Raw genomic sequence first — 12638 nt, forward strand, 5'->3', positions numbered from 1 at the left:
GAGAGTCACATGAAAGACAGACTAACATGGCAGAGGTACAAAACAAGAAAAGAACATCTGGTTTAATTTAATCTTTTTTTCTTTTTTTGCATTGCAAAGTCCTGCTGCGATAGGGCCATGCGTTAGAAGTCTCTCGAGTAAATTTATGAATTGTTGTCTGTCTGAATCTGTCTGGACAATTCACCCCTATTACACACACCCACACACACTCTGGAGTATACTACAGGACTAATGTTGGGTTTATACATCTCAATTACTATTGTCTCTATTCTGGTAAATTTTTGCATGATAAAACATGCAGTGCACAAAGGCGTTTTCTTCGATCACTAAATTTACATTTGAAGCATTAATCACTGTGAATCCTGAGTATAGGAATCTTTGGAACACAGTGAAAGAGTGGATAATTGGCTGTGCCCTCTGTTTGGGATGGATGGCAATACTTTATTTTCTTTTAAATCAGAGCGACATTAACAAATTACATGTGTCTGTGAGCTTATGTATATGGAAAAGCGCACTTGGTGCTTTCTTCTTAAGTGTATTAGGCTTCCATGTGAAGTAGCAGTAGGAAAATTGTTGAAAACAACATGTTTTGATAAAAATATCAGCAGAAATGACCAGTAGTAAGTGGAACTCACTTATAACCAAGTGGTAGCTTAATGTTTGACATTGGGAAATATTCGAACAATGAATTAGCATTGTGTGAGTGCATGTTTGATTTACTTCCAACGCTTGGACTTGATTCAGGGTCAAAGTATTGTACTTAATGAACCACTCCAAAGACAAAGGAACACCAGGGTTTAATTCAAAGAGACTAAGAACTAAGCACTCGTGTTCCACTCTGAGAATCTTAGAGTGGAACAAGTAGCATTCTTCATTCTGTTGCTGTTCATTCTGAGCAGATGTCAAACTCACAGTTTACAACAAGCTGTCCCACCACACTGGCTTGGGGTACTATGCCGTTGTTTGCAGTGCACTGGTAGGGACCTGCTTGAACTCGGGTCACCTTGTAAATGGTCAAAAGTCCAGTTGATTCATCCTGAGTCATTTCACCTAGCCCCTCGATTTCACCTTCACCCTGAATTACACACAAAAAAAACCACACACTTAGAATAGCATAATGGTTACAATGAGCTCACAAAAAAACACATATTCATATGATAATAACACTGAGTTGGCAGACATAAGGGCTAGAAAAATTATGTACATGGGGTTGTAAGACTAGTAATTCTGCTACTAGACCAGTGTCTAAAACAAATAATCAAATAGCTGTCGTTTTCATAGTATAAGTTATTTAGGGGCTCAATATATACAGTAATAGTTTCATTTGTGCTGCATAGATTGTGTACACTGACAAGAAAACATGTATTGTTAAATGATGGATGATGAATATTGGGTCTACAACAGTGTCTGGGTTTTTCCATCATGCTCATTGAAAAAAACAAGTTTTGATTGTCCTCTGGCATGTGCTGCTGATCTGACTAAGTGGGACTGGATAGTGATTTGCAACACGTGGCTCAACAGAATTCACTGTGCCACAGTTCAGAGTGTGATTGATGTTTTGTGTAACTTTAAATTGCGAAACACAGAAACACAGAAAAATCCAAACTTTTCCAAACTCAATTATGCAGGCATCCCTAAAGGTTTTTAAGATCATATTTAGCATCAAAAATAATGATTTTAAATTCCAATTATAACGTGTTACATTAAAATCTCTGATGTATGTCAGAGTCAGAATCAGTGATGTTTTCCATGTGTTTCGTAGGGGGGCGCCATACTGTCATATTAAATGCTGCCTCACAGCGTAACATTCCATGTAAAAACACCTTTCGGTCATGTCCACATCAATACGTTTCTGTTTAAAAACGCATATATTTTTAGTTTTTGGCCACATTGTGATGGCGTTTTTAGGCCCTGTTTACACGGAAACAATCTAAAGAGAAAACGCAAAAGTGGCGTTGCGTTATCACTTTTTATTCTGCGTTTAGACGAGCGTTATGGGGGGGAAATCTGCGTGCATATGGTGACGCAAAAGTGTGTGAAATTCAATGTAGTATGCACTCCAGGCGGCTAGGTGGCAATGTGAAGCACTGCCACACAACAACACCAAGTCCGCGCCTGCGTACAACCTGCGTACGTGAGCAGATTTTTGCGTTTTTACCCTTTAGACGGGAACGCGATGGTGGAGCGTTTTTAAGATTTCCACTCTGGAGGGTGGTTTCACTTTTTTGCGTTTTTAAGCCCCAAAAACGCAGTCGCTGTCTAAACGAAAGGCACATCCGATAAAATATTTTTATGTTTTCACCCGCGAGCGTTTCCGTGTAAACAGGGCCTGAGTCAACAAAAATGTAGCTTTATGGAAATGCCCTCCAAAGTGGATACATTTGAAAATGCTGAAAATTCTCCACAGTTCACATTGCGATGCGAAAACGAAGGCTCAAAGAGTCGGAAAGTAATTAAACAGCAGACAGAAACGACGTGGATCAACGCTTCTTACATTTTTTTTTTTTTTTTTCATACTTTGGTCAAGCCAGAATAGGTAAGTAGTAAGGATGGCACACCTGTACTTAGTTATCCTGCTTTAATGAATAGGGAAAGGGCTGAAAATTGAAAAATAAGAGCTGAGATACAGAGAGAAAGAGAGCTGGATTCTTATATGTAAATTTACATGGCAAAATAAAGCCTTGGGAACCTGCCTCCAATTTCCTCTTACCATCGAGTTCCCCACAAAAAACTTTTCCAAGGCAGTCGACTGCAGAATCGACTTCACCTACAGCCGTCTGATATATTTTCCAAATTAACAAAATACATTACCTGCTTTCCTTACCATCTGCTCTCATTTCCTTATCACCTGCCTCAATGCTTTTCATTTATCCCTAGTCGACATCCCAACAGTAATGACTAGGTATCAAACTCTGTGGCTCTTCACACACCGTCACATCTTTTCTCAGAAGCACACCTTTATGAAGAATCGCCTTTCATAATAGCAGAAAGCACAATGGTTGTGAACTTTGAACAGGAAATAGAAAAAATGCACTAAAACGGCACAGCCTGAGCTAACAAAGACGAATGTAGCCCGTGGCAAAGCCGCTTTAATGAAAGCTATTTTTCTCCATTTGGGCCAGAGAAGGCGGAGCGCAGAAGGGTGAGACACTTAGAGCACACTTACAGCAGTGAAATATAGCATGTCCTCTCGCTAAAGAGCGCCGGCTGAGAGCGGGAGAACGCAAAGTGAAAGAGGTGGAGAAGATGAGGAGATAGAGAGAGGCACTGATAGTGATGAAGAGAGACACAGAGGGAGGAGATTATTCAAAGTGATAAGAGATCAAAAAAGGAAGGAAAGCAGACGTTGATTTTCATTTCAATTTCATTTTCAGCATGCTTTCAGGGACTGATCATGAATACCCACACTGTATTATAAAGTTGATGAATTTCATAAATATGAAGAAAGAATAGAAGAATAGGTGGTTCCATGAAATTTCGGAGTAAGAACGGGCGCTTTGAGAATGGATTGGACTGTAGTTAATGTCAACAGTCTCCTACACTGACTCAGGAATACAGTTCGCTTCTGATCATCATCACTGCACCCCGCAACATTGTATATCTGCTTCAAATGGACATTCGGTGCAACCCAGATAAAGATGGGTTTCCTCTTGAGTCTGGTTCCTCTCAAGGTTTCTTCCTTATGCCATCTCGGGGAGTTTTTCTTTGCCACAGTCGCCACCGGCTCACTCATCAGGGAAAAACTTACTTATAAAGAACATATTCACTTTTAATCACCACATTATCTGTGTAAAGCTGCTTTGAGACAATGTTCCTTGTTAAAAGCACAATACAAATAAAAATGAATTGAATTGAATCGAATAAAAAAAAAAGACAAATAGAACATGCAAACTTTAAACGAGTCTTTTATACTTTAAACGAAGTCTGTTAGGAGTAAACACTGTAACGGTGTCTCACCATCCACTTCCACGAAAACATGTTGTCAGTCACAGGATTGGCATCAGCGATGCAGAACAGATCTGCAGTGTCTCCGATGTTCACGTTCACAGGATCTGCCTTCATTTTCACGCTGGGGGGATCTGTAATAAAAAAATAAAAAAATAAATAATGCATGCTTTCTGAGTGCATGCAATTTTAATATTGAAGTCTCTGTATAATGTGATGTGGCCTCACATGAAGCTGAGTTAGTGCTACCACCTTGACATCCTGAGGTGTTTTATTACTCTTATACCACTATATTTGTATACCATCTATCTATCTATCTATCTATCTATCTATCTATCTATCTATCTATCTATCTATCTATCTATCTATCTATCTATCTATCTATCTATCTATCTATCTATCTATCTATCTATCTATCTATCTATCTATCTATCTATCTCCTTCCATGTATGTATGCATGTGTCTACCTATCTATTCAGCTAGCATGAGAAAAAAAATATTAAAGGTAAAATTGTTACTTCTCCAGACTGGTTAAAGTGAGAGGTGTAGATGTTCTACAGTACATACACTTCAAAATGCATTTAAATTAATGTGCTGGTTGCAGTCTCTCTCTCTCTTTCTTTCTTTCTTCTCTCTCTCTCTCTCTCTCTCTCTCTCTCTCTCTCTCTCTCTCTCTTTCCTCCCATCTCCCACTGGGCTCATAGCCTTGAGAAAAACAGCCCATTAGTACTTGTGTAAGCTCTCACATGTTGACACACTTGAGATGCTTCCCATTGTCTCAGACCGAGAAAATAGGAAGTCCTACAAGGAAAACAGGGCCATCTGTAAAAGCTATTAAAACACTCTATACATAATGAATGTGTAGCACTGTCAGGCACTATTGTAGCAGGGATGCAGGGATTCATTAATGACAGAGGATTGGCTAGAATGTGTAGACCTAGTTTTAGTACAAAGCTGTTATTAAATCATTAATGAGGTAATTGCAGGTCAGTAGCCTGTTCTCACTCAAAAAAAAAAATCCCCAGCTGTATACCCTTCTCTGAATACTTACCTCAGTATCTGAATAATATACAAAAAGAAAATGTGTGAAGTGCCGACAAGCAAATGTAATCATATAGAAAAGTATACATTGGTTGTACAAGTTATTCGGTTATGGACAAATATACAGGCACATCTCAATAAATTAGAATGTCGTGGAAGTTAATTTATTCCAGGAATTCTACGCAAATTGTGAAAGTTTTAAGTCTTTGTTTCTTATAATCGTGATGATTTTGGCTCACATTTAACAAAAACCCACCAATTCACTCTCAAATTAGTATACTTCATAAGATCAATAAACCAATAAACATGTGCTCAATACTTAGTAGGGGCTCCTTTTGCTTAATTACTGCCTCAATTCGGCGTGGCATGAAGGTGATGTCTTGAGTGGCCAAGTCGGCACCTAGTCTAGACAACTTGGTCACGTCTTGATTTAAAATGAATAAAGGACTCCACTGAACACCTTTTGGATGAATTGAAATGCTCCCCAAGCCTCTTTAAGCTACATCAGTACCTGATTTTACTAACACCCCTGTGGCTGAATTAGCACAAATCTACACAACCTCACTCGAAACTCTAGTGGAACATCTTTCCAGAAGTGTGGAGGTTATTATACCAGCAAATGTGGACTAAACATAGAATCGGATGTCCATATATTTGTATCATTTAAAAAAATAAATATGTGTCTCGGAAATACATTAAGAAAATGTACTTGCAGGAACACATTTGCCAAGATTTTCTGTTGATACATTCTACTATTTTTTATTAGCAAAGTAATCATCTTTCATGTTGGATAAGTTTCCTAAATGCGCACAAGCATAAACATTATTGAGACATATTCCAATCCAACGCTTTCATTTTATAAATAGTGTGTACTTCAATTCAGATCATAATGTATACTCATGTTTGTTGTCATAAGTGTCAGTCAAGTGACACTCATGGACAAACACCTTCTATTCCATCTCATGTCACTTATTTCATGTAGATGTGTTGTAATGATTCATAAGGCAACTTGCTGTCCAACTTCATCCATCTCTGTTTTACTGACACTACTATAAAAATACTGTACATTGAGGACACATCAATCGCCCAAGTGCCTCGGACAAGCAAATTTCGTTTCCAGGTTATTAGTTTTTAATTCATAGTTGCCCAGGGCATAAGCAGATAAAAAAGAAACCCTGCTTGTTATTGAGGTCCATCAACCTAATGATTTGTGCATGTTTCATTTGGTGTATGTCTGCATGTTTTGAAGTTTAATCTAATTCTGCTAAACCTTTGGGTCCCTACATTTTTCCCCCTCACATGGACTGATGCTGGAGTTTTCTCCTTTCAAACCATGTAGAACATTTGGCAACAGAAAATTTTAATATTTAAAAAGGTCAAATTGTTGGTACAGTCTAAATGTATGTGAGTAGCTTTTACTACTAATAAAGGTACATAGAAGCAGACTAGACTGCATTAATTCACTACCATCGTTAAAAAATAGCTTACACTATAAACATCACAAACAGAAAACAAGGGTGCTAGCACTAATGTTTGTATTATTTTTTTAAGTATCCTAATGATGGGGATGAAAAGCTCATAACAGATTTGGCAGATTCTTTTCTGCATGAGTCCCTCACCACAACTGCCATAAAATGAGATGAAGGCAAAGGGAAACGATTTTAATTCTTAGTGAAAAAATACAAAGCATAGAAACAAAGACAGAAACAAAACACTAGTTTAATAAAATAATAATAAAACCTACCCATGAAACCCATAACCTAAACTTGAGTAAAGCAATGCTAACCATAAATAAAACAGCAAAACAATGAGGACCACAATCCAGAGTTAAATAGTGCCACTAATTAGATAAAAATAGAAACAAATGTGGGTAATAAGTGTAACATGTTACTTGGGACATTGAGGTGCATTGGCTTATGAGAAATGTAGTCCATATATAAAGATTTTAATGATCAATTATTAATTGGAAAAGAAATGTCAAACAAACTAGCATAAAACAAGTGTTGGGAAAAATAACAGTAAAATTGTTTCAATTATTCTGTCACAAATCCCTTGTCTACTGGCTAATAAATACTATTTATTATTTTATTGTAATACAAGTTTTTTTGTTTGTTTGTTTTGTTTTTAAGAAGAGACCTGTTGACCATTCTGGATTTGTGTGTTTGGCTCATTTTGTTAGGGGTAAAATAAAAAGCTTTTTATTTTTCTTTTTTTACTAAATATAACTTTACATTTAGTTGCTAATTATGTACATTGTGTAAAAAACAAGAAGTCTAATTTGGTTAATTAACTAATTAATTTTTGTGTGCATTTTTCATCTCAACCATACCTTCAATTTATTTTCCCAATTCCAGCTGGAATCTCTTAACACTACTGGAATTTTGGGCCTATGTATAGGAAATTTGCAAAGACAAAGCAGCTCTAAATGGTCTTAAATGTTTTTTGCAAGTAAACTATTTCAACGGTAGCTGATCTTGCATATTGTTTAGATGTGAAGCAATTTGATACAATAACTAAACGAAAGATAAGTATTTTAATAATTCGTTTCAATTGGATTAAAATAAATTAAAATACTAAAAATATTTACTATTTAAAAAAAAAAATGTTACAGTCTAAAACCAGTGACTGCTCTAAAATTAAAATACCATCAATTCCCTAAAATACATACATTTCAATTAACACTTGCCAATAGCTGCTACTTACATAATCACTGGGGACATTGAAGATAAAAAATGGGTGGATTTAACACCTGAACAAAGGAACATTGTAATTTGAAAGCGTTATTCTTGTTTTTACTTTGATCTTGTTGACCCTTAAACTAGACCCCCCTGCCTTCTTTCAGTTCTGTCTGTGAATAACTACAGTATGCTTATTTAAAATAAAATAAATAAAAAAAGGCCTATTGATTATGTCCATACAAGACTTGGTTTCATCATTTTCTCATTTTCATACACTGTTTTGACAGTGTCGCGCAAACCTCGTTTATGCTTCAATTGGATTCTGCTGCACATCTGAGTCCCTTTGGATAAAAGCTTCCGCCAAGTGAATAAATATAAATGTAGACATAAGACATGCTGATGCTGATGTGGGAGCTTCAGAAGTAATGAGCCTTTCATGTCCTCTCTCCTACGTTGTGTTTCTCTCTAACATTACAGAGACACTAATCTTGTTTCTTGAATGACAGTGATGCAACTCCTTTTATAACTCTGTCTTCCATTTACATAATACCAGTGTAAAGATAAACAGCAGCAGGAGTTCCCTTATCTTTTTTATGGTATGGGTTTCATGTTCTGCAAATGCATATGTGTGAGTGAAACAGTCATTCTGGGTGAATTTGGTTTGTTGTTTTGGCTAAAATGACAGGGTTATGCATGTGGTGGTGGTTTGGTAGTGGTCATGTGGTGGCGATGGCGGTAATTTGGTAGGGGTGGTAGTGGTGTAGGTATTGTGGAGGTGGTAATGTGGTGGAAGTGGTGTTGGTGATAGTGCGCTGGTGATGGCAATATTGTTCTGGTGTGTGTGTGGTTGTAGTGTAATGGTGGTGGTGATGGTGGGGGTTAGTGGTGGTGGTAGTGGAGTCTAATCAGTTTAGCTTGTAAAAAATATGTCAAGATGTTCATGTTACTCCTGTGCTGCAGCTGGAACAAAAAGGTGAAAAGCTTATTTCTGCTTTTTCCTGGTTTTCTAAACAGATTTGGTGTTATACAACTTCTGCATTAAATGAATGCAACAGAGAACCATGTTTCTGTCAGTAGTCGTCAAAACTATCTATAGTAGAAAATGCTAGCATTTCAAGATGTGAAAGGTGTTTGTAATGTGCAATGGTTCTTACAGTGGACGTCCAGTTTGATGTTGCTTTTGTTTTTTCCCTCAGCATTGGAACACTCCACTGTGTACACACCTGTATCACGCCTGGTCACATTCCAAATCTCCAAACCCCAAGATTCGGAGAAATGGTAACGAGAATCCCGATCTGTTTACACACACACACACACACACACACACACACACACACACACACACACACAAACACAAACACAGAAACAAACAGTTTTGCATACATATTTAGAAATCCACTACCTATGAAATAATTGCTGTCTTTACATATAGTGGTGGAGGTGGTGTTGGTAGTGGTGAGGGTAATGAAGTACAGTAGTGGGGTAATAATAATTTGTTGGTAAAGTGGTGGTGGTAAACATATTGTGGTAGTGGTGGTTGTGATGTAATAAATTGGTGTCAGTGATAGTGCTGGTAATGTGGTACTGTCGTGGCGGTCGTAATGTTGTGGTGATGGTGGTAAAATAGTGGTGGTGGTAATGATGTAATGTAGTAATGGTATTCGTGGTTAGTAATGTGAAAGAGGTGGTAATAGTGATAGTGTGGTAGAAGTGATGGTAGTGGTGGTAGTGTGGTGGTTCTATTTTGGTTATGGTAGTGGTGTGAGTGTTGGTGTTAGTGGTTAGTAATGTGGTGGTAATAGTGATAGTGTGGTAGTAGTGGTTATAATGTGGTGGTGGTAGTAGTGGTAGTGTGGTGATGGTAGTGGTGTGAGTGATAGAGTTAGTGGTTTCTAATGTGGTAGTGGTGGTAATAGTTATAGTGTGGTAGTAGTGGTTAGAACGAGGTGGTGGTAGTGTGGGGATGGTAGTGATGTGATTGATAGTGTTAGTGGTTGGTAATGCGGTAGTGGTGGTAATAGTGATAGAGTGGTAGTAGTGGTGGTAGTGGTGGTAGTGTAGTGATGTATTGTAATGTAGTGGTGTCAGTGATAATGTTAGTATTGGTAATGTGGTAGTGTTGCGGTGGTGGTAGTGATGGTAAAATTGCGTGATAATCGTGGCAATGTGCTGGTGGTTGTGGCGGTCTTGTGCGGGAGTTAGTGGTGGTGGTAGAAGTTGTAATGTTGAGGTGATAGTGGTCTTAATATGATGGTGGTAACTCAGTGATGGTCCAACATTTTTAGCATACCTCGCATCTTATTTTTTTAAAACCGTGCACATTTTCTTTTCTATCGATTATTTATTTCTTGATTTTTTTCTTTTAGACACCATGGCAAATGCAAACTTTTGCACTTACCTATAATTTAAATCCATCAGAAGAAGTACAAACTTTCTTTTTTTTTGTTCAAGTCTCTGAAAAGGTCATGCACATTCTTATTTTATCTAAGCTGTAGTTAAGTTTGTTGAGAAGAGCATTTCTGGCACACACATACAGTGCAGTCCATTTCGTTACTTAGCTTGTTTTCTTTCATCTGGTGCAAAAAAAATGAATCATTTGAGTTGCCAGAGCGTCCTTCATTTTTCACCAATATACAGTATGTCACTGATGGTTTTTTTTTGCTTGTTTGCGTTGATTAAAAGTAACGAAGTTGGGCATAAATAAGGAGAGTACTAATTGTGAGAAAATTAGAAGTGAAATGAAAATGCGTTTGCAGTGAGTGAGACGTGAAAAATGGATGTTTAGGTAGATACAAATTTTCACGCAACAGCGTTTGATCTCAATTTCTTAAATGTTGCGATCCTAATAAATGAATAACTTTAGGATTCCGCTATACATGCAGCATGTGCATGAAAATAATCACGAGGCATATGGTTCATATAAACACATCGCGTGCCGCACCTACACACAATGACGAGCGCAATGTGATAATAGAGTCGGCGTTAAGACTGCACATGCCGTGTCTCATTCGGAGTGACTGCCATCTTCATTTAACCTGCACGCATTAACACTCCAGGCAGGAGCACATCTGGCACAAAAGCTGCCAATGTTGCGTTCGGGGCCCATATGGCATGTTGTGACAGAACAAATGCGAGACAGCTTGCACTGAGATGTTAAAATGCCTATTACCTCTAAGCACCTTCTCGCCGCGGAACATCCACTCGCACGAAATATCGTCTGGATTGGCCGAGACTTTAACAGGAAGGGCGGCAAAGTCATCCTCGATTGCCTCCACCAGACTCGCCTGGTCTTCTGCAAACTCAGGAGGGACTGATATCCAAAACACACAGCAACTAAATGTTTTTTTTTATTGATCCCATTATTCCAAATTTCATTTTAGCATTTTTTTCATATTATTAATAATACATCAGCATTAGTGCATGATTAGTGGTGTTAGCAGACAAACAAACTGACTAAGCAAAGTCAGCAGGTGTTAAATGATGTTTAAACCATTAATTAAAACCATGATTCTTCCCTTCGTTCTACATTTTTATAATTAAATCCATGTGCAAGTGAATGCTGATAATCTGATTCGTAGCTTAGTTCTCAAGGTAGGAATATTAAGACCCTCCGAACATTTATGGCTAAATGTGTATTACAAGCTTGAGAATGAGACTGTATACTAATGATTTGGTTCAACAGTGAATCGCTAACAAATCACAAATGAATAATGTCTTGTTATACACATACACATGCAGCAATTCATAACTTAATGCTAACATCAACTATTCATTATAATTCCCATTTATTTACTGACTTACTAATTTCTTGCTTTATTACTTTACCCATGCATTTATTCAGTACCTCATTTACTCACTTACTTACTCACTCATTATAATCCTCACACTCACACACACACCTCTCACTCACTCGCTCATTCACTATAAACGTCACACTCATTCACTACCTTATTCACTCCTCATTCACTCACTATAATCCTCAAACTCATCCAGTACTGCATTTACTCACTCACTCATTCACTATAATCCTTACACTCATTCACTACCTCATTCTTTTACACACTCACTCACTCACTCACTTACTCACTCAATATAATCCCCACACTCATTCACTACCTCACTCACTAACTCATTCATTATAATCCTAAAACGTATACACTACCTCATACTTTCACTCACTCACTCACTCACTCACTCACTCACTCACTCACTTTAATCCTCAAACTCATTCACTACTGCATTTACTTACTCACTCATTCACTATAATCCTTACACTCATTCACTACCTCATTCTTTCACTCACTCACTCACTCACTCACTCACTCACTCATTATAATCCTCACACTCATTCACTACCTCACTCACTTACTCACTTATTATAATCCTAAAACGTATTCACTACCTCATTCTTTCACTCACTCACTCACTCACTCACTATAATCCTCAAACTCATTCACTACTGCATTTACTTACTTACACATTCACTATAATCCTTACACTCATTCACTACCTCATTCACTCACTCACTCTCTCACTCACTTACTCACTCACTCACTCACTCACTCACTCACTCACTCACTCACTCACTCACTCACTCACTCATTCACTCATTCACTATAATATTTACACTCATTTACTACCTCATTCTTTCACACTTACTCACTCACTCACTCACTCACTCACTCACTCACTCACTCACTCACTCACTCACTCACTCATTATAATCCTCACACTCATTCACTACCTCACTCACTAACTCATTCATTATAATCCTGAACGTATACACTACCTCATTCTTTCACTCACTCACTCACTCACTCATTCACTATAATCCTCACACTCATTTACTCACTCACTCACTCTAATCCTCAAACTCATTCACTACTGCATTTACTTACTCACTTATTCATTATAATCCTCACACCCATTCACTACCTCATTCACTCACTCACTCACTCACTCACTCACTCACTC

At 37.7% G+C, this 12638-nt stretch overlaps 1 protein-coding gene across 3 annotated transcripts in view; it reads right to left on the bottom strand.

Annotated features, from left to right (window-relative positions):
* nphs1 (NPHS1 adhesion molecule, nephrin) overlaps window positions 1-12638 on the bottom strand; it is a 149056-nt gene that overhangs the window by 36048 nt on the left and 100370 nt on the right. For all 3 annotated transcript variants that reach the window (XM_083547805.1, XM_083547807.1, XM_083547806.1), the window contains exons 16-19: window positions 10834-10974; window positions 8819-8959; window positions 3958-4079; window positions 913-1075 (exon numbers count right to left, since the gene is read on the bottom strand). In XM_083547805.1, coding sequence (XP_083403931.1) covers window positions 913-1075; window positions 3958-4079; window positions 8819-8959; window positions 10834-10974 — 567 coding nt within the window. The remainder of the gene's footprint in view (window positions 1-912; window positions 1076-3957; window positions 4080-8818; window positions 8960-10833; window positions 10975-12638) is intronic.

The sequence above is a fragment of the Silurus aristotelis genome (genome assembly GCF_946808225.1).
Source record: "Silurus aristotelis genome assembly, chromosome: 8".
Lineage (NCBI taxonomy): Eukaryota > Metazoa > Chordata > Actinopteri > Siluriformes > Siluridae > Silurus > Silurus aristotelis.